This window comes from Sminthopsis crassicaudata, chromosome 4 (genome assembly GCF_048593235.1).
Source record: "Sminthopsis crassicaudata isolate SCR6 chromosome 4, ASM4859323v1, whole genome shotgun sequence".
NCBI lineage: Eukaryota > Metazoa > Chordata > Mammalia > Dasyuromorphia > Dasyuridae > Sminthopsis > Sminthopsis crassicaudata.
Window position 1 is genome coordinate 175,188,007 of NC_133620.1, and position 25,770 is coordinate 175,213,776.

The following is a 25,770-nucleotide window of genomic DNA, read 5'->3' on the forward strand; positions in this document are numbered from 1 at the left end:
CTCTTTTTATTTCAAAACTCTGACTCTTCTATTCAAGTTTTCTGATTAATTCACTAAATTCCAACTGTATTGTAGACTTTGCATTTAGCTCAGTATGTATTCCTAATGCAATTATTACTCCACTCTCTCTTTTACTCATCATGTCAGTACTCAGAACTCCTAAATAAAACTAGATTCCTATACAAGTTAAAAGAAAAGTCAAAGAATAAAACTTTTATTTTTAGTTATATTTCAAATCTAAAGCACAGTTTTTGTTGGTTTTTTGTTTGTTTGTTTTTGGCAAGGGGAGATGTGGAAGAGTCATTGTGAAGGAAAGAAAAGCAAAGCAAATGGAAATCAACAGTTATTAGTCTTACAATATGGTCTTAATGCTAATTCCCTAACTTTGAAAATTTCCAATGCTTAACTCTCCTTCCCAAACCTCTTTTATGTACCAAACCCTCAGTCTGGCCTCATAGGGAAGAGAAAGATGGATGGCTTCCCTTCATAGCTCTTCAATCTTATTCAAAGATAATTAATGCAAATCTATTTCCACTCCTCAGGCCATCACAGGAACTGAGTCAATTACTTTCACATCCCATAAAGTCATCAATGTTTGACATCCCCCTCTCACCCCTACTATAAAGATATCAGTCACATTAACAAAGGTAGTTTGGAAAAAACAAATGTATATATTCTGTTCTTATAGTAATTACAAGCTAAAGATGGAGAGTATAATTAATTCACTTTTAGGCAGCACCCAACTGAGTAACACATGGAAAGAGGTGCTTAATAAATTCTTTGCAGCATGTGAATGATCCAAATATCTCGATAAAATGTGTCACTTCATCAAAATGACTGCATCTATGCAGATTATTTTTGGTTTCAGTTTGAGGAGTTTATGTATGACAGGAGGCATCTGTGACCACATAACTGCTTCAGAAAATATAAAAGAGGTTGGAAAGTGCTAGAACAAAACACTGAAAACAAAAATCACAATTGCCTCACAAAATCATTTTATATTCCTCAACAAAAAAGACACTTATGAAAGCTAGAAAGTGTTTATTGTGATTCAAAGATGAATCCATATTCACATTTTTTTCTGGAGGTTTTTTTGACAGGTTGTCTGGTTTTACTTTAGATTAAACTTACTTTCCATAACAATCTATCCTAGATAGGAAGAATAAGAAGGTGGGCAGAAAGTGAAACTGGATCAAATTAGAGAGTTAGATAAAGTCAATGAATGAGCTAAGCAATAAAAGTGGCCCTTTTGGAAAAATAACGAGTATAAATAAGGGATTAGGGTCTAGAGTTCTGCTTTTTACCTAGGAGGCTGAACTATATGATTGCTCAATTTTCATATGTCTACAAATAATGCATTGGAAATATTTTTAATTTAGTAAAATACTGCTGTGTGATTTCACAATAATCAAAAGAATGTCATTTTGAGTAGCCATTTTGAGAAACTAATTAAACTCACTGTTCTTTATAATTGTAATTGACCACCTACCCAAATCAAAGTTCCTTCCTTCTTGAGCCCATTTCTAAAGATTTCATTTATCAGATACTTATGAATTAAAAACAAACAAACAAAAACATTTTCACCAGCATTTCCTCCTCAAGCAAAATTTTCATTTCATATTATCAGAGAAATGCTGTCCATAGAACTTTGATATAGGTACATGTAAAAAAAGAGGGGGAAATGATCAATCTTTTCAATTTAAAGACCAAGAAAGCAGTTACTATTTCTGAATTGTTTTCTACGTTAAAAAAAATCTAAAATAAAAATGAAATATAGTTTGTTGTATATAAGTAATTTAACCTTGACCTAGGTAATAACTCCTTGACCTAAGAGCCCTTAAAAATAATTATTATAGGCAGTGACAGTAGAACCAACATAATGAAAAAAACAAAATTGCTGTCTCCCAGTATTGAAACACTGTCCCTCTTCTGTTCAAACTACAACTCTCTCTTGGCTTTCTTTATGTCCCAATTAAAATCCTCTTTTTCCACTGGAAGCCTTCCCCAATCCTTCATCTTAATCCCTTTGTTAATTATTTCTTATTTATCCTGTATATTTTTCTTTGTATATGGTCTTCCCTATAAAACTGTAAACTTCTTGAGGGAAAGATTGTTTTTTTCCTCTTTTTGTATATCTACTAATTACAGTACCTGGCATAGAGTAAGCACTTAATAATGTTTATTGCTTAATTGAAAGATGACAATATTTGACAACTAATGAAATTTGAATAAATTGTCTAAATGAAATAGTGTTTATGCAAAAATATTGAAAAAAAATTTCAGTAAAAAAAACTAGCCAAAGAAATCAGTGGAATAGGTTAGGTTCACAGGACAAAATAGTCAATAACTATAGCAATCTAGTCTTTGACAAATCCAAAGATCCCAACTTTTGGGATAAGAATTCACTATTTGACAAAAACTGCTGTTAAAACTGGAAATTAGTATGGCAGAAACTAGGCATGGTACACAATTTAACACCATACACCAAGATAAAATCAAAATGGATGAGATCCTTATTGATCACAAAATAGAAAATTTTGATTATATGAAGTTAAAAAGCTTTTGTACAAACAAAACTAATGCAAACAAGATTAGAAGGGAAGTAACAAATTGGGGAAACATTTTTACTGTTAAAGGTTCTGATAAAGGCCTCATTTCCAAAATATATAGAGAACTGACTCTTAATTTATAAGAAATCAAACCATTCTCCAATTGATAAATGTCAAAGGATATGAACAGACAATTTTCGGATGATGAAATTGAAACTATTTCCACTCATAAGAAAGGATGTTCCAAATCACTATTGATCAGAGAAATGCAAATTAAGACATTTTTGAGATACCACTACACACCTGTCAGATTGGCTAAGATGACAGGAAAAGTTAATGAGGAATATTGGAGGGGATGTGGGAAAACTGGGACACTGATGCATTGTTGGTGGAGTTGTGAATGGATCCAACCACTCTGGAGTACAATTTGGAACTATGCCCAAAAAGTTATCAAACTGTGCATATCCTTTGACCCAGCATTGCTGCTATTGGGATTATATCCCAAAGAGATCTTAAAGAAGGAAAAGGGACCTGTATGTGTCAAAATGTTTGTGACAGCCCTTTTTGTAGTGGCTAGAAACTGGAAAACGAATGGATGCCCATCAATTGGAGAATGGTTGGGTAAATTATGGTATATTAATATTATGGAATATTATTGCTCTGTAAGAAATGACCAGCAGGAGAAATACAGAGAGGCTTGGAGAGACTTACATGAACTGATGCTTAATGAAATGAGCAGAACAAGGGGATCATTATACATTTCAACAACGATACTGTATGAAGATGTATTCTAATTGAAGTGGATATCTTTAACATAGAGAAGATCTAATTCAATTCCAGTTGATCAATGATCAATTCAGTTCCAGTTAATCAATCAGCTACACCCAGAGAAGGAACACTGGGAATTGAGTGTAAACTGTTTGCACTATTGTCTTTCTACACAGGTTACTTTTACCTTCTGAATCCAATTCTTACTGTGCAACAAGAAATTCAGTTTTACACACATATATTGTATCTAGGATATACTGTAACACATTTAACATGTATGGGATTGCCTGTCGTCTAGGGGAGGGGGTAGAGGGAGGGAGGGGAAAATTCAGAAAAGAATACAAGGGATAATGTTGTAAAAAAAATTACCCATGCATATGTACTATCAAAAATATATAATTATAAAATTAATTTAAAAAAAAGAAAAAGAAAAAATACCCATGCCTATTTTCTGTCAATAAAAAGCTATAATAAAAAAATTAAAAATTAAAAAAAAAGAACTAGCCAAAACCAAATGAACAAAGAATGAAAGACATCCTCAAAGAACCACTCATATTTTTTGCCACTAAGTTTTTTGTTTGTACATGGTTCTATAAGTAAATTACAGATCAGATTATAAGTGATAAATGACACAAATGTGATATATCAAGAACATCACTAAATTTGGAGTCAGGAGACCTGCCTTCAAAACTTGGCCCTGCTAATCTATGTTGCTTTGGTAAGTAAAATAATTTAAATAAACTGGGAGTTGAAATATAGCATCTTAGAATAACTTCCACATTAAACTCTATAATATCATGAATCACACTGAACAACAATTCTAAGTTACTTGGAAGAGAAGGGATTATAGCTGGTATAAAAGTCTTCTAATGAAAGTATAGGGCAGGAATATCTACTTCCCCCTCTCTACTTGTTAACACAAAATTCTACTTTGAAACACACTGTTGTTTAATAAAAATAAAAAGACAAAAGTAAAGCCATTTTGAAATGGCTTCTCCCCATGAACTCCCCTGAAAAACTAACTAGCTATAAATGAATGAAGCCATAAGGAAAGCCTGGTTTAATTTCCTAGCTATGAATAGGAAAAAAGTTCATGATGAGACAAAGGACAGAAAGGAACCTAGAAAGTACGATGGAGAATTTTGATTATATAACATGAAAAATGTTTTTGTGCAAATAAAATCAATGGAGTTAATGGAGAAATAGTTAATGGGGGAAAATATTTGTAGGGAATTTCTCAAATAAAAGTCTGATATCTGAGACATATAAGAACAAAAGCCATCTTTGAATATATAAATGGTCAGTTTATAAATTGGTAGTTTTTAATAGAAGAAAGCTGAACTATCAACAATTATATTAAAAATGTTCTAAACCACTGGTAATTAGAGAAATGAAAATGAAAACAATTCTGAGGTTCCACTTTACCCCTATTAGATTGGCAAAGATGCTTTATAAAAATGACAATTGTTGTAGGGAAACAGGAACATTGGTGTCTTGTGAGATGATCCAGCCATTCTAGAAAGCTATCTGGAACTATAACCCAAAAGCTACTAAATTATTCATAACTTTTAAAACAATAATGCCACTCCTAAGCCTATGCTCCAAAGCAACTACAGAAAAAGAGAAAATATCCATGCGCAAAAACATGTATAGTAGTTCTTTTTGTGGTGACAGATTTTAAAAATAAAGGAATGCTCATCAACTGGAGACTAGCTGGACAAATTGAGGCATGTGAATTTGAAGGAATACTGTTGTACTATAAATTGTGGAATGGTTTTAAACAAATTCAGGATGATTTGAATGAATTGATCTAGAGTGAAGGAAAGAAGACCATGGGAAAAATTCATACAACAGTGTAAGGAAAACAATTTTGAAAGACTTAAGAATTCTAATAAATGAAATGGCCAATCACAACTTCAAAGGACTGATAGTGAAACTTATCTACTTCCTGTTAGAAGGGCTTTGGATCTAAGATACAGAATAAAACATACCTGTTTGGATATGGCAAATGTGTGAATATGTTTTGCCTGATTATGCTTATTTATTACAAAGGTGGTGGTTTTTCTTTTTTAATTTATGGATGAGGAACTTTCTGAGAGAAGGAACTTAGCATTAGGAACTCAGCCTACCCCCTTCCCCCCCAAAAAAAAAGAAAAAGAAATGAAACATTTTAAAAATTGGATATCAGAAAAGTTTGAAGGAAATACAGATAATCAAGTCAGATTTAAAAGTAACATTGAATTTATATCTATGTCCATGTATTTTAAAGGCAAGTGAAAGAAATACCTAGTTTTACATGTATAAACATCTTTCCTGTTTTATTTTGTATATGGAAATATTCCTCCCTCTCTTTCTCCCATATTTCTCTCTCTCTCCCTCCCTCCCTTCTCTCTCTCTCTCTTTCTCACTCTCACACACTCATCAAATTCAGAATAAAAAATGTATATGTTTTAAGGACTTGATTTTAGCACCAGGCTTGGAGAAAGTAAGTGGTGGGTCATGGATGTAGAATGGAAATCTGAGACTGGAAACATCAAGGGCTGAGAGAGCAAGGATGGTTTAAGGAGAGACTTCGATGTCTGTTGTCAAAGCAAAAATCAGTAACCAATATGAAGTGAAGGCATATTCAGTTACTTTAGGTGAAGCAAGGCTGCAGGACAAAAAAATCAGCAAGGTAGGCACCAGAACATGAATACTGAAAAGCAAAGCAGATGCTCAAAAGCCTGGGCAGGCAGCCAGGAATTGGCAGATCTATAGAAGCCAAATGGCCAAAGCAATGTAGTCAAGAAAACAGATTCAAATCAGTTTTCAAATCTCTTGATTATGCAACAAACTAAGTCAAAAGCTTCTCCTATGCTTCCACCCCAAGGGCTTGAACAGCCTATAATCTACAGATGAAGTAGTTATACCTAGCTAGAAGTAACATGCAGGTCAAATCTAAAAGATCCTGATTGTAGAAACTTCAGCTGCTTAGATATAGATAGTGGGAACTTCAATTTTATGACATACAAAATAAAAAATCCTTATATATTAGGATGGGAGGAGAAGAGGAGAAAGGAAATAACCATTTAATATTGTGGCACAATGGATAAAGCAATGGGCCTAAAGTCAGGAAGTTCAAATCCGGCCTCAGATACTAGCTGCATAATACTAGACAAATCATTTAATCTGTTTGCCCCAATTTCCTGATTGGTAAAATGAGGTAGAGAAGAAAATGGCAAATTACTCCAGTATCTTTGCCAAGAAAACCTAAATATGGTCACAAAGAGTCATACACAATTGAAATGAATAAATAATTCTCCTTTTATACAATTATTTCTCTAAATCTTCAAAACAACTGCTGTTAAATACCTATTATTATACTCATTTTACATCAGATGAAACTGAAGCAAATAGATATTTGAGACTTCCCCACATAGTTAGCAAATGCTGAGACTAGAATTGAACATAGGTCTTCTGTGTCCAGCTACTGTGTCACCAGCTGTCTTATAAGAGGCATTCTATTTGTTGACAATAAAACATCTCTTTCACAGCTTTCTATAATACATAAGCATGATGTCATTAAAACAACTCTCTATAAGAGTGTAGCATAAGCTTCATCCAAATAGAATCTTTTTAATTTTTGACTTTATATATCCAGTACCTATAATTATTTTATACATAGTAGCCATTTCACAAATGATTGTTGAACTGACCTGAATTCACTTTATATATTATTTTAAAAAGTGCTTTGCATACATCATTTCATTATAACCACTGTGAAGTATATATTAGTGTTTTCTTATCCACATTTTATAGATGAGGAAATTCAGTCTCTGAAAGATGAAAAGACTTGCTCAAGCAGCAAGTTTAGTGACAGTCAAATCTTTTGCCCAAGTCCTTGAATGCCAAACCAAATACTTTGTGACCACTAGAGCACAGCTTCCTCCTTCTATCATGATATTTTGTTAAATACTTTCTTGGTGGGCAATCAGGAAATTCATCTACTTCACATCTTTATTTCCTAATTCAACAATCTCAAACTCTTCTCCCTGGATTTCAAAACCTTCTACAAACAGTGTCTAGCAGAGTGCTGCATAACAAAGTAAATCTTCAATACAAACATACTGAATAATTAAGAACTCCTAATCAAATTCTTCTATTTTTTTTCCTTTTTCATTTCCCCTGGATTATCTTAAAACTACCTGAATTCCAATGGTCTAGGACTCTAGGTACTAACTAGATGCTTTCTTTCTTTCTACCAACTTCCACTACTGAGTAACAAGTGTTTTATCAAAGTTCAATACCCTTTATGCATTTGGTAGAATGTATGCTTGTATTGTTTTTCCAGAAGTGCTAGAACAGAATTTAAAAAGCAGCCCACCAGTGTAGAAACATGAGGGATTTTTGTTTCACTGTTCCCACTATTAGGTTTTTACTGTAGATACTATGAATTTCTGATTATATCTATATATAAGTAATTATGATTTTACAGCCATACTTCTAGATGGAAAGAAAATACTTTGAAGAGATAAAAATGCACTCATATTTTTATATGGGAAGGTAGAATATAAGAAAAAGAAGAACAATTTTCTTACCTTGCCTAGGGCACAGAAACATATTAGTAATGAAATCACATTGAGCATCTTGCCAGCTTTTAACAAATACCTTTTATGGCCAATGGGAGGCATCCTAATATGCTATTGTGCTACTCACTCCTTAAGGGCAAGGACCATTTAATTTTTCACTATACCTCACTCACTCAGCCCTAGTAACAATGTGTTGCTCATAATATGCTCATAATAAATGGCATGTGAGTCCACATTTGTAGGTTTGCATAGTTATTGGGTAGTCACAGTTCTTAGGGACTTTCATTAATTTAGAGTTTGAATGGATCTTACAGATCATCTGTTGATAAATTTCATTTTATAGTTAACAAAACTAAGTGCTACAGGTAAAGTAATTTACCTGGGATCACACAAGCAATATGTGGCAAAGCCAGATTTTGTAATTCAGGTCGTCTGAATTCAAGTTTAACACTCTTTCTACAGAATCATGAAACTTCCCTAGATAGCCAGCTTGAGTGTTAGTTGCTGTTGTTGTTTGGGGGTATGGAGGGGAGAGTGTAAGTCAAAAAAGAATGGAGCATATTTAGAACCTATGATTTTATTGATTTTAGGAACTTTTGGTGTGGTAACTCCACTTTTGTAATTTATGGTAGTAGAGGAGTAGAAATCTGCCTGGGGGCACCAAGAATTAAGTGATTTGTTTATTGTCACACAGAGAGTATAAATCAGAGAATGTATTTGAATCCTAGTCTTTTTATAAATGCTATTCTTCCTTCTCAGTATTTGCTCCCACTACCACCAATAGCCACTCCAACAAATTGAAACCCTGACCTTGATCTTGTTAACACCATGCTCCAAATAATCTAATGCGTCAGTCTCTTTTGATTAAAAAAACAAAAAACAAAAAAAAACAACTTCCTCAAAAGTATTCTGAACAGTCTAAAACTTGTTTCTTTTTAACAGAACAAAAAAAAAAGAAGAAAAATAAGAAGACAATGCTACTTGGTCTGAGAAACAAGAGAAGTAAAGCTCTAGAAAAAGAAGTGTTTCTTTTAATACATTCCTGAAAACCTTTTTTAAACTCCTACTCCTTTACCCCGAGACAATTTACTTATTTCTCACAGGATGCTAAATTTCAGATGTACCTAAACTAGGTTTTATGTAGCAGTTCTGTAAGGCCCTGTAGTACCACTAAGCTGATTTAATACATAGAAGGGATTCATAGACATGATTATTTTTAGATAAAAAGAGATCAGAACAACAACAAAAAAAACCACAACCCTCCTTGTCCAATAAAAATACTCTTGGAGGTTATAGGGGCAGTAATATATAGAAATAACAAAAAAATAACACTTTGCTTTTAAGAAAACAACTTCTATGAAAGGAGTTTCTTAAGAAAAGTTGTTAACCATAAAGGAAGTGGTTGAAATTTGGCTTCAAAATGGTTAAAAGCTGAAAAGAAGGGAGAGTTCTTAGGGAAGAATTAATGGGGTTTTCCAAGGAGAGAAAAAAAAACAACATATGATGCTCCATATATTGTATAATTCTATGGAAAAAGAATTAAATCCTCACAATCTAGGGGGAATTATTTCCAATGATAGTGATTATTAAATTCTAGTCACATCAGTCTCTGGATTTCACCCAAGGTATTCAATTCAATAAATACTTACCATTCAAACTGGGCATTGTGCCAGGAATACAACAAAAACAAAACAGACCCTGCCTTCAGGAAGCTCACATTTTACTGGACTCCTAAGTAGCTAATTGGTTTATCTATTTCAAATTTCTCCTCTCTAAAATCAGGGCAGCTATGTGGCACAGTACATATTTAGTTCATGCAACTTGGAGTCAGGAAGATTTTTCTTCACAAGTTCAAAAAACAGCCTCAGACACCTATTGTGAGACCCTGGGCAAGTCACTCAACCTTGTTTGCCTCAGTTTCCTCATCTGTAAAATAAAGTAGAGAAGGAAATGGCAAGCCACTCTAGTATCTTTGCCAAGAAAACAAAAAATGGAGTCACAGAGACTCAAACATCTCTGGAACAACTCTGCAATTCATCTTCCACTATTAAAGCAATTTTCCTAAAATATATGCCTGATCATGTCACTCTTCTGCTCAGTTAATTCTAATGTGACCCCCTATTTTTTCTAGGAGCTAAGATCCAATTCAAACTTTTCTGTTGACAAATTAAAATTTATCATTTCTAATTCTAATTCTAATTTACCTTTCCAGTCTTACTCTAATTATTCCCCTTCTTGAACTCTATGATCCAGGAAAACTGGCTTACTCAGTGATCATCATGAATGTTACTCCCCCTCCAAACATATACCTTTGCACAATATTTTTTCCATTCCTGGAATGCACTTCCTTCTCAATTCTATCTCTTAGAATTCCTAGTTTCAATCAAAACATAGGCTAAGTGCCACTTTCAATAGAAGAAGGGAGAGGAAGGAAAGAAGCATCCGTATAGCACCATTATAGCACTATGCTAATCAATTTACAAATATTCCTTCATTTGATCTTCAAAACTCTGTAAGTTGTTGTTGTTGTTGTTGGTCCTTTATGTTCAAAGAAGTCCAGTTACAACATGGAGTGACATCCTAACTTGCTAACTGGATTTAAGTTAGGCAGAGTTCTGCAAAATGATCAGTGACAAGACAAAAGTCAAAACAACTGGTGATGGTCTGGGATGCAGTGGATAACCTTGGCATCTACAATGCCTGACCAAGTTCTTGTTTCAGCCATCTTTATGGCCCTGTGAAATAAGTGTTATTTTTATCCCCACTTTATAGTTGAGGAAACTGAAATCAACAGAGATTAAGTGACTTGTCCAGGCTCACACAGCTGAAGCTGGATTTAATCTCAGGTATTCCTGACTTCAGGTCAATAATGTATCCATTGTTGTACCTAACTGTTTCACATTAGTTGTCTTCCTGATCCTTCCAGAAGTTAGTACATACCCAAACCCAAATTAGTTTCTATTTATTATGTGTGTAAGTACATGTGTTTATATGTGTGAGTGTTCAAATATATGTATTCATATGTTTCTCTTGTACATGCTGTCTCCACTAATAGAATGGAAATTCCTTGAGGGCAGAAACTTACAATTTTTGCCACTCTATCCCTAAGACCTACAAGATTGCTCAGCATAGGGTATATAATCAATAATGATAATTACTAGACTAGATTTCAACACCTAAATTTACTTGACTGGAGAAGAAGGAACAAAAATTGTAGAAAGTAGAAAAATTAGCACTGGAAATGAAATAGCATAAATTTAAATGGTGAAAACCATAACAAGCAACTATAACTTACTTTATCTTCCTATTTTAGATTATTAAGTAACTAAAGGGCAGGGGCTATGTTTGTTTAGCTTCTTCTGTACCCTGAGCAAGTGAGTGAATTGTAAATACTTTTTGGTGAAGGTAATAAGTATGTGAGGAAATAGGGGGGAAATCAATAGCACAAAAGGGAAGCAACTTGCTACACAGCATATAATTAACCCATGGACCTTATGGTGGCAAGATATTATTAAAGTAAATAGATTAGAAAGGTTTAGAAAGGGATTAGCCATTTATATGAATAAAACCAGCATCTAGAGTTACAGGAGCCAATAAAAAGGCTATCTACTCTTTTGCTTCATGAATTCTGATCTTCAACTAGAATTAGGAAAAGATTTCTCACTCCATCATATTACACTGTTACATAATCAAATAATTAACTATTCAAGTAGCAACTATGTTTCTTTCAGTCAAAGACTTCTACCATCTGGTAGCTTCATTTTTTTTATTTGAAAGTCCCTGGTTACTTTGGCCTAGATATTTTACCTTCCAGTAATGATTATGAATATATGCAACCATTTAATTTAACAAAACAATACTGTTTCTCCTATTTATAGACTAATCTGCAGGAGATAGCAATAGAATCTACTTTCAACAAGTTTACAATTGATTTAGGGGATGAAGGAAAAGTATACTAATAACTAGAAAAAAAGAGAGAGAGGAGAATGTAAAAGATAAAGGTAGAGATTTCAACAAATAATGTAATAGGAATGAGAACTTAAGAAGGAGGGAGTACACTGTAAGCATGGAGAATGGTTTGTGCACAAAGTTTGAATAGTAGGATAAGAAGGTAGAGTCTGGAACATATGTAAATGAAGTGAAGAAGTATAAACCAAGGCTGCAAAAACCAGATCAAAGCCAGTTTGCAGAAGGTCTTGAATGCCAGGACAAGGATTTATTTATGAAGAAACATCAAAAGTTTTAGGAATAGAAGACTAGCTTTATCAGAGTTGTACCTTAGAAAAAATATTAGATTTGGGAAAACCAGTTAGAAAAGATATTACAATTGTCTATTCAAGAAAAAATGAGGACTTGAAGTCCTCATTTTATTAAAATTAGGGTTATTTTATTAAAGAAGTAGAAATGAGAAGACTTTTTTGATAGATAGTATAACCATAGAATTAACAGGATTTCACATCATCTTGGACAGGTGAAGTAAGAAAAATATTTCCAATGATATTGTCTGTAGTGGTTGAAGAGGTAATGACATCAATAGAAATAAGTGAGATGGAAGATTAGATTTGGGAAAATAAAACATGATGAGGTTAACATCAATTTTATTAAACAACTCATATTTTCCCTAAAATGAAATATATATTCTAATATGTAAAGGTAATGAAAAAGTGGGGCAATAGTTATAAAAGTTGGATATGTTAAAAAAAAAAAGCAAGTGAAAAACATAAGTATGCTTTGAAGCTGATGACAAAAATTGTAAAGAGCTAAAGTAGCTTGGAGATTTTTTGTCACAGTGAAAGTATCTTCCCTAAATCATAAAATTTTCAAAGTAAAGGATGGTGGAATTGCTGAAACAATATGCTAGTAGTTATAAATGTCCAGCATGTTGTACTCAAACAATTTACAAAAGAAAATATTTCCTTTCCTGTAAGTAGTTTCAATGTAAATCTTGCTTAAAATTAAATGAATCAGGGCCAAGATGGCGGATTGGAGGCACACAGCTGCTTGAGCTCTGAGTTTTCTCTCAGAATTTACTTCATGACATGCCTTGGAATTAATGCTTGACTGGAAAAGAAACCCACCAATAATCACCAACAGAAGACATCCTTGAAATTCTCCAGAAAAGGTCTGTGTTTGCTCGGGGGAGGGGACGAACAGACTGGGCGAAGCCTGTGGGCAAGCAGCGAGAGAGGCAGGCAGCTCACACTGCTCAAACCTGAGGGGGAGGGGTATGATCTCTTTCTTTTCTGTGAAACGACCTTTAACCCAGTGTGGATATTCTGTCTTGGCAGCAAGCCAGGAGCAGCAGAGAAGGTGTAAACACTGGAGGTAAAGCATAAAACCCCTGGAAGCTAGCATCTCTCCAGACCCGGACACCCCCACCCCCACCCCCACCCAGAGTGACTCAGCCCGTTCTTACAGCATCAGAGCACAGACACAGCAGAACAGCCATCTCTGTCCTGTTAGTACCTCACTGCTGTCTCCTGCAGTCTGTAGAGGAAGCCCAGTAACACTATCCAACCCCATCCCCCGCTCAGAAACAGACTAATTGTTTCTCTTCTCAATTTGTTTTCTTCGATTCCTGCTCTGACAAAATGAACAAAAAATTTAAAAGGGCTCTAACCATTGACTGTTTCTGTATGGATTGAGAGCAGACTTCAAACCCTGATGAGTCTAAAAGCAGACTGTCTTCAGAAGAATACTCTAAGGGGGATATGATCTGTTCCTCAATACACAAAACTCTCATAGAGGAAATCAAAAAGGCTCTCACAAGAGAGATAGGAGAGAAATGGGAAAAGGAAAGGGAAGCTTGGCAAGAGAGTCTGGAGAAGTCATCCAAAGTGGATAAAGAAATCAAATCATTGAGAAATAAAATTAGTGAGTTGGAAAAAGAAAACAGCTCTCTAAAAAATAAAACTGATGAAATGGAAAAAAATTCCATGGAAAATAAAAACTCAATTGGACAATTACAAAAAGATATAAAAAAAAGTGAGTGAATAAAATACATCATTGAAAATTAGACTGGAACAAGTAGAAATGAATGACTCAAGGAGAAACCAAGAAGTAGTCAAGCAAAACCAGAAAAACAAAACAATTGAAAAGAATGTCAAGTGCCTTATTGGAAAGATAACAGACCTGGAAAACAGATCCAGGAGACACAATTTGAGAATAATCGGACTCCCTGAAAAATGTGAGGAAAAAAAGAGCCTGGACATTATTTTCCAGGAAATTATCAAAGAGAACTGCCCAGATGTTTTGGAAAAAGAGGGTAAAATAGACAATAAAAAAATTCATCCATCACTTACTGAAAGGGACCCTAAAATCAAAACATCAAGAAATATAGTGGCCAAGTTCAAGAACCATCAGACGAAGGAAAAAATATTGGAAATATAGAAAAAATCAATTCCGATATGGAGGAGCCACAATAAGGATAACTCAGGATCTAGCAGCATCCACATTAAAGGAACGAAGGGCCTGGAATATGATATTCCAAAAAGCTAAGGAACTTGGTATGCAGCCAAGAATAACTTACCCAGCAAAAATGAGCATCCTTTTCCAGGGAAGAAGATGGACATTTAACAAAATAAATGAATTCCATCTATTCTTGATGAAAAAACCAGATCTACACAAAATGTTTGATCTTCAAATACAGAACTCAAGAGATTTCTAAAAAGATAAAAAGAAATCTTGAGAACTACATTTCTGCCATAAAGATATGTAAAGAACACATGTATAATTTGTCCTAGAAACTAGAGGTGGAAAGGAAATTATATCATAAAAAAGAGTAAAGTGGTGGTACTATATTTCATGAAGAGGCAAAGGTAACCTATTATATCTGAGAGAAAGAAAGGAGGGGGATGAACATAGTGTGTATCAATAGACATATTCGATTTATGGTAAAACTTCTTCCACTTCATTGAAAAGTGGGAGGGAAGAAGTAAGCTAAGGTGGAGGGAATACAGAAATTGTGAGGAAAAGGGGTAAAATAGGGGGAGGAAGTTTAAGGTAGGGGAGAGATACTAAAAAGGGAGGGCTGTGAAAAACAAGTGGTGCTCACAAGTTTAATACTGGGGAGGGGGGGTAAGAGGGAAGGAAAGGAGAAAAGCATAAGCAGGGGTTAACAGGATGGCAAGCAATATAGAATTAGTCATTCTAACTATAAATGTGAATGGGGTAAACTCCCCCATAAAGAGGAAGCAGTTAGCAGACTGGATCCTACTATATGTTGTTCACAGGAAACACACCTGAAACAGGGTGATACATTCAGAATAAAAGTAAAAGGGTGGAGCAGAATCTACTATGCTTCAGGTGAAGCCAAAAAAGCAGGGGTAGACATCCTCATCTCAGATCAAGCAAAAACAAAAATTGATCTAATTAAAAGAGATAAGGAATGGCATTATATCCTGCTAAAGGGTATCATAGATAATGAAGCAGTATCAATATTAAACATATACACACCAAGTGGTGTAGCATCTACATTCTTAAAAGAGAAATTAAGAGAGCCACAAGAAGAAATAGACAGCAAAACTATAATAGTGGGAGATCTCAACCTTGCACTCTCAGAATTAGATAAATCAATATAAATAAGAAAGAAGTCAAAGAGGTAAATAGAATACTAGAAAAGTTTGATATGATAGATCTTTGGCAAAAGCTAAATGGAGACAGAAAGGAGTACACTTTTTTCGCAGCAGTTCATGGAACCTATATAAAAATTGATCATATACTAGGACATGAAAACCTCAAAATAAAATACAATAAGGCAGAAATAGTAAATGCATCCTTTTCAGACCACAATGCAATGAAAATTACATTCAATAAAAAACCAGGGGAAAATAGACCAAAAAATAATTGGAAACTAAATAATCTCTTGCTAAAGAATGATTGGGTGAAACAGCAAATCATAGACATAATTAATAACTTCAACAAGAAAATTACAATAACGAGACATCATACCAAAATGTGTGGAATATAGCCAAAGCAGTAATAAGGGGAAGTTTTATATCTCTAGAGGTCTACTTGCATAAAGTAGAGAAAAAGAAGGTCAACGAATTGGGCTTACAATTAAAAATGCTAGAAAAGGAACAAATTAAAAACCCCCAGAAAAACATGAAACTTGAAATTCTAAAAATAAAAGGTGAGATTAATAAAATATATTATCGGTATATATTGATATTATATATCGATAGTATAAAATATTTGGGAATATATCTACCAAAGGAAAGTCAGGAATTAGATGAGCAAAATTACAAAACACTTGCCACAAAAATAAAGTCAGATTTAAATAATTGGAAAGACATTAAGTGCTCTTAGATAGGCCAAGCGAATATAATCAAGATGACAATACTCCCTAAACTAATCTATTTATTTAGTGCTATCCCAATCAGACTCCCAAGAAACTATTTTAATGACCTAGAAAAAATAACAACAAAATTCATATGGAAGAACAAAAGGTAGAGAATTTCAAGGGAAGTAATGAAAAAAAAAAATCAAATGAAGGTGGCCTAGCTGTACCTGATCTAGAACTATATTATAAAGCAGCAGTCATTTGGTATTGGCTAAGAAATAGACTAGTTGATGAGTGGAATAGGTTACATTCATAGGGGAAGATAGTGAATAAAAATAGCAATCTAGTGTTTGACAAACCCAAAGAACCCAACTTTTGGGATTAAGAATTCATTATCTGACAAAAACTGCTGGGAAAACTGGAAATTAGTATGGCAGAAACTAGGCATGGACCCACACTAAACACCACATACTAAGATAAGATCAAAATGGGTCCATGATTGAGGCATAAAGAACGAGATCATAAATAAATTAGAGGAACATAGGATAGTTTACCTCTCAGACTTGTGGAGGAGGAAGGAATTTTTGACCAAAGTAGAACTAGAGATCATTATTGATCACAAAATAGAAAATTTTGATTACATCAAATTAAAAAGCTTTTGTATAAACAAAACTAATGCAAACAAGATTAGAAGGGAAGTAACAAATTGGGAAAATATTTTTACAGTTAAAGGTTCTAATAAAGGCCTCATCTCCAAAATATACAGAGAATTGACTCTAATTTATAAGAAATCAAGCCATTCTCCAATTGATAAATGGTCAAAGGATATGAACAAACACTTTTCAGATGATGAAATTGAAACTATTTCCACTCATATGAAAGAATGTTACAAATCACTATTGATCAAAGAAATGCAAATTAAGATAACTGAGATACCACTACACACCTGTCAGATTGGCTAAGATGACAGGAACAAATAATGATGAATGTTGGAGGGGATGTGGGAAAATTGGGACACTGATGCATTATTGATGGAGTTGTGAAAGAATCCAACCATTCTGGAGAGCAATCTGAAATTATGCCCAAAAAGTTATCAAACTGTGCATACCCTTTGATACAGCAGTGCTACTACTGGGCTTATATCACACGGAAATACTAAAGAAGGGAAAGGGACCTGTATGTGCCAAAATGTTTGTGGCAGCCCTTTTTGTAGTGGCAAGAAACTGGAAAATGAACGGATGCCCATCAATTGGAGAATCGTTGGGTAAATTATGGTATATAAATGTTATGGAATATTATTGTTCTGTAAGAAATGACCAACAGGATGAATACAGAGAGGCTTGGAGAGACTTACATGAACTGGTGCTGAGTGAAATGTGCAGAACTAGGAGATCATTATACACTTCAACATAGAGAAGAGCTAATCCAATTCCAATTGAGCAAAGATGGACAGAATCAGCTACACCCAGAAAAGGAACACTGGGAAATGAGTGTAAACTGTTAGCATTTTTTTGTTTTTCTCCCCAGGTTATTTTTACCTTCCAAATCCAATTCTTCCTTTGCAACAACAACAACAAAATTCAGTTCTGCACACATATATTGTACCTAGGATATACTATAACATATTTAGTATGTATGGGAATGCCTGCCATCTAGGGGAGGGGGTGGAGGGAAGGAGGGGAAAAATTCGGAACAGAAGGGAGTACAAGGGATAATGTTGTAAAAAATTACCTATGCATATGTATTGTCAAAAAATATAATTATAAAATTAATTTTAAAAATTAAATGAATCATTATTAAATGATTCAAAAACAAACTAAATGGACTCACCAAAGTGAATAATGCTACAGGACCATGATATATTAATTAAAATCATTTTAGTTATTATTACATATTATATAGTGGACAGACATTATTACATATTACATATTATATAGTGGACAGAAAAGATCACATTTCTTGGAATCAGAAGACTTAGAATGAATGTTAGAAATTATTCATGGGATCTTGAGAAGTTCTCTTAATCTCTGTGAGGCTGTTTCACCTCTTATAAAGTAGAAATAATCAAAATACAAATGAGAGGTCTTCTTATGAAGTCCACAAAGGAATCATGTCAAAAATCAGACTAAAACAATCCACTACCATGTATTTATTACCACTTAGATACTTATGTGAAGGAAAAATTATAGTCTTAGAGAGTGCTAAGAACACTGTAAGATTAAATGACTTGCCAAGGTCATATAGTCATTCTATGTCATAGGTAGAACTGTATCCAAGTTTTTCTAGTTCTAAGGCTTCTTTCTGTATACTCCACAATATTGCTTCTTGATCAATAACAAATTAGTCTCTCTTATATCAACTGATGCTGAGTGAAATGAGCAGAACTAGGAAATCATTATACACTTCAACAACAATACTATATGAGGATGTATTCTGATGGAAGTGGATATCTTCAACATAGAGAAGAGCCAATCCAATTACAATAGATCAAAGATGGACAGAATCAGCTACACCCAGAGAAGGAACACTGGGAAATGAGTGTAAACTGTTAGCATTTTTTGTTTTTCTCCCCAGGTTATTTTTACCTTCAGAATCCAATTCTTCCTTTGCAACAACAACAACAACAACAACAACAACAACAACAAAAAAAAAAAAAAAATTCTGTTCTACACATATATATTGTACCTAGGATATACTATAACATATTTAATATGTATGGGAATGCCTGCCATCTAGGGGAGGGGGTGGAGGGAAAGAGGGGAAAATTCGGAACAAAAGGGAGTACAAGGGATAATGTTGTTAAAAAAAAAATTACCTATGCATATGTACTGTCAAAAAATGTTATAATTATAAAATTAATAAAAAAAAAAACAAAACAAAAACAAAAACAAATTAGTCTCTGTATCACTCACAATCAACTTGGAAGCCACACAGAAGTAGCTTCAAAGGATAAAGAACATACATGATCCAGATTATGACAATCATTCCTTGAGATAGCAGATGAGTTGGGCCCAAAACAGAACAAAAACAAGGGATCAAGCTGAATTACTTGAGAAACTCTAGCACATTGAATGATATCAAACTACCTCCTACTAAAAATGACAAAAGATTGTGGAACAGAGGAAAGAGAATTGAATTTTGAGTCAGAAGACCTGATTTGAATCCTAGATCAGTTAATAATAGCTAACAAAAGCTTATTAAATACTATTATATGTCAGCAATTATGTTGAGTGTTGGGAATCAATAACATTTGTTAAGTATCTACTATGGCCCAGTTTAGAATCTAATATAGGAAGAGAGCAAGAGGATAAATATTTTAGTGGATGCAAAAGGAAATAGAATTGTACACAGGAAAAGTGGACCATATTATATTCTCTATAACAACATGCATGCAAAATATTAGCATCATCATGGAAAAGAAAATGGAATTTTCATATAGCAAAAGACTGGACAGCAACTTGAGTGCTAAAAAGGGGTACTACCAAATATTAATAGAATCAGAGAAAGGCATCTAAGAGGTTGAGATAAAAGGTTGAGAGTAATAAGTAATCCTTCCCTGGGCCTACTAGAAGAGCAAAGGAATGTGTCCATTTCCCTTCAAAAAGATATAAACAAAGTTTGTTCTCCCTTTTTGATCAGAAGGTTTTGTCCTGCAGAGCTGAATCAGAAAGATCAAGCTGGTCCTTATTTTAAATAGAAAGAAAAGTTGCCTAGAAAAATAATATTTTATTTCCTACACTAAAAGGATAAATCTGTTCCTGACATAAAAATACTATAATTTTACTCTAAAATAAAACTTTTCATCCTACTATCTTTATTTTTTTGTACTTCTGAATTAAAGAAAATATTTTTAAATTCCAGACCAAGTGCTAAATCAGAAAATAACTAAAAAGAAAACTTAAAAGATATAACTCAAATGCTCAAGTGAAAGGGCTTCTCATCCCATACCTTTTTACTAATACTACTATAATTGTCATTTTGGGTCTATTTGTTTTAAAAAAAAATCCAATTACTTTTAAAGTATAAATTTCTTAATGGTTACAGGATTTGTTTTTAAAAGATAAAAGCTGATTCAAGAAGAATTATTTGGTTATACAGGAAAAAAATAGCTAACTTGAGTGTACTTGATAAAAACCAACAATTATTCAATTTTTTTCAGTTACTATCAAAGGTCACCTCATTTTTCTCCAGAATGATCTAAAACAAACCTGCCCCAAATCAAAGTATTGGCAAGAGAGACAAGTTCTTTAAAACAAACTACTACAGATAATTTCTATTTGTTCTGTATTAATGTAAGTCATATTTTAAAATAGTACATCTCAATAATACTTAAGTATTATCGATATAGTATTTATAAACATTCTTGATGCCATAAAGCTATATATATATACATATAAGCTATATATATATATATATATATATATAACATTTTTATCTAAGTCTAGGATCTAGGATGACCTAGGGATAGTAATAGGATATTCAAATTTTCAACTCTAGATTATTTATTCTAGTGTGTCTCTCTAGTAGTCATTTTTAGAAATAACTATTTAGGAGCTGTTTTTGTTCACATTCTGTATAAGAAATGTGCTGTGTATTTCTTGTACTTACTACACAATTTTAGAAATTATAATTCATAGCCATCTGCCAATTCAAGGGAATTGATAGCTGAAAGGTAAAGGATACATACACTAGCAGCTGTTACGTCAACTTTTAAAAGCTTTTTCAGCATTTCTAAGTCTCTTCCTTCTTTACCCAAATGTCTTAGTAGTTCAAATTCTAAAATATGTCACAGAATTTCTCTTTGTCCCTAGACAAGGAGAGTGATTTGGTACATCTTCTGAAACCATGTTCCTTCATGTGAACTTTTGTCAGTTATCATAACAAAAAGATTTTTCATTCCTTCATTGTGGACATTCCCTCCCCAGAAAAGAAGGTTGTCTTCATGAGTTTCTGTGACAAAAACATAAAATGAATCCCTCTACATCCAAACTTCTGGTTCCAAGCATTTCATAAGATAGCAGATACAGTCAGGCCCACCCTACAAGAGTTTTTATGGCTTGGTTGGACTTGTTAGAATTTGAGCACTGTTATCATAAACTTAAATAATGACCAATGAAATACAGGCAATGCAAAAAGGTAAGAAGAAATTTTCAGAAATCTGAACAGGCTACTTAGTAATAATGAGTATGTAAATAAATAAAAGCTTTTCCTTGATAGATTTTGTTTAAGGTCTGTTAAAGTCTTCCAAGTTAAAGAATTCTTTCCTTAAAAAAAGTATCTTGGACATTAAAGGCCCTCTTTATTGATACCATTTCCAAAACAATCATACATAGGTCACTGGATGAATGAAGGTATCATTATTAAACATTCATATAAAATCCATTTAAACCAACTTCAATCTACTAAAATACAAAAAAATTGATTTATAATCTCTTCAATTCACTCTTTCAAAATACAATTCAAGAATTGGTTACTAATTATACTGCCAAGAAATTTCTCTAAACTTTCTTATTTGCATTCTCTCACCATGCTACACAGTTCCCTAAGATATTAACAAATGTGTTAAAAAAAAAAAAAAGTTCCACTAAATTTTAAATTATAAAGTCCTAATACTGAAACATAACCTAAATTGCCATTGTTAAAAGTTGAAATGTTAAAAACAGCCAGCTTCTAGTCATTCATCATAGAAGAAGGCTTTGGAACTAACAGAGTAAAGCTAACATACAAAAACAAAAACAAAAACCCAAGTCAATTTCTTTTAGGTTTGTAGGTCTCTTTTTAAAGACTTTAAAATGCCATCCTTCAGGAAGGATGGCATTAATCTGACCAGACAATACTCCAATCAACATCAATTTATTTTTTAAAGTTTATGTAAATGTTTAATAGGCTCCCTATTATCTTTTCCTTCTACTAAAAATATTTTCATATAATATATTGAGCATCTGGTCAAAAAGAAATAAAGAACAAAATGACTGATGACTAATTTGGAATCTTTTATATTCATTTTATTGATTGGTTAAAGGCCCACAAATTCAGCTTATAATCTTGCTGAAGTTCAGATGCAATGTAAGGCCTCAAAAGATGCAAAAACTCTAAGTTTCATGGAAGTAAATACTAGACTCAGTATGTCTGCCAGTGGCTAGTAGTGTGTTTAATAAAAAATAAATAAATAAATTTGTTAAATTGAGAGTTCTAAGCACTCAAAGAATGGGCAGGATATAGATAATGAACACAAACACCAAACTATGGCAAGAAATTGGTGTCTGAATGTTGTAAATACTTCAAGTGAACTGAGAATTACTTTAGCTAAAATACTGCTCAATGCTAGATACCAGGAGAGAAAATAGAAGAGAATTTTTATTTTTCAAAAACAACCGTTAATGTTCTAGAAGACTTGTTCTGCCTATCACTAAGCTAAAACAAACAAACAAACAAACAAAACCTGTCCCTAGAGGGACAAGAACAGGTAAAAACAAAAAAAGTTCTTTGAACTTTTCTGAATTTCCAGCAACATCAATATATAATCATAGAATTTGGGGTTTCTCAGGTAAACCTCATTTAAAAGTGACCTCAAAAAGTACTTTAAAGTATATTGACTCTGGTGGAGTCAGTACCTAAATTCAAATCTTGCCATTATCATTTACTACCTGTATGACTTCTTTGCAAGTCTATTAACTTCCTGGTCTTCTGTTCATCATTTGTAAAATGAGAGGGTCAGACCAAATAGCCTTTAAGCACTCTGCAACTCTTCACTTATGATTCTATGCTCTCATTTTTACATATAACAAATATAAAAGAAATGCCAGTTTTGTAAAATGAAAATGACTAGTAAGGAAGGTCTGGAAAATGCTTAGATTTCATAATCTCGCTTTATTATTAAATATGGAAAGTATAGATTCATGTAACTCCTATTATAACAGAGGTAAGTTCATTTTTATCTTCAATAGAAATCTGAAGCTACATTTGCAATTTTTCAGGAAATTCCATTTTTAATGTAATTTATACTTCAGCACTGTATTCAATTATTTTTAGATGATAAGCACCCATGGTGTTATGACACTTCCAGAAATTATTACTAGTGATATTGTACCACAAATGACTTACCCAACACTGATTATTATACTTTTTAGCTACAAAAAATTTTGAATTCCAAACAGCTAACAAAATCTCACAAACACAAAAAGCAGACATTACTATTACCAAAAATACCTATTTCTGGATAAGCATAAAGAGAAATCAAAAATCCTTTGTACCAATTTGGTTTACCTTAAGTGCAGGCCAAATTATTATTTGGCTAACATTCCATTCTGCCTACCTAAAATTTCCTGTCTATTCAATTGGACACAGTAATATGAATGTTGCCATGTGACCATAAAAGGGTTTCCACATTTTATACAGAAGTAACTGCATGTGAATGGATAACTTGCCTCTGCAAAAGATTTGCAAATTCAAGTTGAAAGCAGATATATTGTTATGAATGAAAGTGATTAGTTTGCATGAAACTTTAAACTTTCTAGCAAAATCTAAAAAGCAAAATATACTTCAAAGTTTCCCCAAGATTCCTTTGGTTTACTTCTTAAGGATTTTGCTTGGGGGTAAAGAAATATCCCCGAATATTTCTTTTTTAAAGAAAGAAAAATGTTCTCTTTGAATTCATCTTTAGGGAAAACACTGTATCCACTTTCCTTTGAAAAATATATAAAATAAAAATGAAGCTGTGAGCAAAGAACTGAATATATAATTCCAAATAGGGACAAAATATAACTGGCCAGTAAATTATAGATGGGGCTAAATGAGAAGTAATCAATTATGACTAGATATCATTGCCCTGAAACTTTAAGTGTCCTGTCCTTAAAAGAAAATGAGAGTCCATTCATTTCTCTTGCTTCTTACGAATGCCACCACTGTCTGAAGTATTGATTAAAGCCAACTAACAGTCAAATTTCCAGTAAGACAAAGCCAAAACATATTAAAGAATTTAGATATAAGATCTGGACAGGCGTCACAGAAGGATTGCCTTATCATCATCCCTTCCCTTGGAGTAGAGGAGGACAAGGAAGAGGGAGGAGAGGGAAGAAAAAGAAGTGGGGAGGGGGAGGGAAGAAAGAGAGCTACGACAGAAACAGACAGCAGAGAAAGAGAATCTCTTCCATAGGGAATGGGGGATGGGAGGGTGGGAAGGAAGCAGAAGTGGGGGGCGGGAATTTGTATGGGTTACCTGGGAGCTTAGGTAGCGCTTCAGACATTCCTCACACACGGCTTTCTTACAGCAAGTCAAGGGCTTGATAGCTTTATCCTCCAGACACACCCGACAGCTCAACACAAGGAGGGGGCTATAGGAGTCCCCCAGTCCTCCCAGGCCCGGGTAGGGCGGCGCTTCGATCAGACTGGACACGGAAAAAGGTTCAGGAGCTAGGTATAGGTCGAGCTCGACACTGCTGCCGCCCCCGTCGCCGTCGAAGGCCGAAGGGTCCAATGGGGACGGCAAGCCGGGACTAGAGGAGGACGTCGTGGAGCTAGTAGAGGAGGTGGTGGAGGAAGGGACTGCGAGAGGCACCGGGGAGGCCAGAGGTTTTGGGGATGACGGCTGCTCCCGGGTCGGGGCCTCTGGCAGGTCGTTTTCCACGCAGTACACTGTGCAGTAGATGTGTCTCTTGGCTGGAGCGTGGCGGCGCCGGCCAAGCACTTCCAAGACCAATCCGTCGTGGAGGCTGACTCTCTCCCCTAGCTCGGGCTCTGAAGACCCGTCCCATTCTCCCCTTGCCTGCCTTTCCTCGGGCTGCTGCAAAGTTCGGGGATCTAGTGGCTCCGTAGATCTAGCTGCTGCGGGTTGCCCGCGCTCTTTCCTACTCCTTCCCTGCTCTGGAGAAGCTCCGTCCCCGCCGCAGCCGCCGCCCGGGTCCGGGGAGGGGGTTCGGGGCCCCGCTGCCCCGTTGCCCTCCCCCCGCGGCGGCCGCGGCTCCGTCGGTACATCGCCTGCATCTTCACCGCCTCCAGGGGGCCGCCTCTCCGCGGGACCCTCTGCATTCACGGTGCTCTGCTCCTCGCCCATAGCCGCAGGCTGCGGACGCCGCCGCAGCCCATCCAGCCGTCCGACCCCGCACCTAGCCCCGGCGGGCAGCTGGGGGCCACGGCTCAGCTCGGGCTGCTCTGGCCCCGCTTCTGCTTCCGGGTCCCTTCGGGGCTGGGCAGAGACGAGCTAGCTGCCGCCTTTGCCACGAGCACGGGCAGCGTCAGAGGCCGGGGCCCCTGTTCGGGATGCGTCTCTTGGGATGGGAAGGAGTGAGAGCCCGGGCGGCCGGCGGCGGCCCGGCCCGCGCCGCTCTGCGTCCGCCTCTCTCTCGGGCTGCCTTAGTTCGGCTGCCCGGGCTCCGCCTCCTCCTCCGCCTCGGGTGGCACTTAGGCGGCTGGCAGCTAGCTTACAGACTGCCCGCATCCAGCCCCCGCGGCAGCCTCTGGGCACTGTGAGCCCGGAGGCCGGGCGAGCCTCAGCCTAGAAGGAGGACCCGAGGGGGCGGGGGCAGGGGCCGTGGCTGGCGCAGTCGATAGTCACTCCCGAGGCATAGTCTTGGCCCACTGCTGCCTCCCGGAGTTCCTCCCGAGG

General features: G+C 35.2%; 1 protein-coding gene across 1 annotated transcript in view; it reads right to left on the reverse strand.

Moving 5' to 3' along the window:
* RNF217 (ring finger protein 217) overlaps nt 1–25,234 on the reverse strand; it is a 139,525-nt gene extending 114,291 nt beyond the window's left edge. Inside the window, exon 1 of the mRNA XM_074309949.1 lies at nt 24,385–25,234. Coding sequence (XP_074166050.1) covers nt 24,385–25,218 — 834 coding nt within the window. The 5' untranslated portion in view covers nt 25,219–25,234. The remainder of the gene's footprint in view (nt 1–24,384) is intronic.
* Nucleotides 25,235–25,770: the final 536 nt, after the last annotated feature.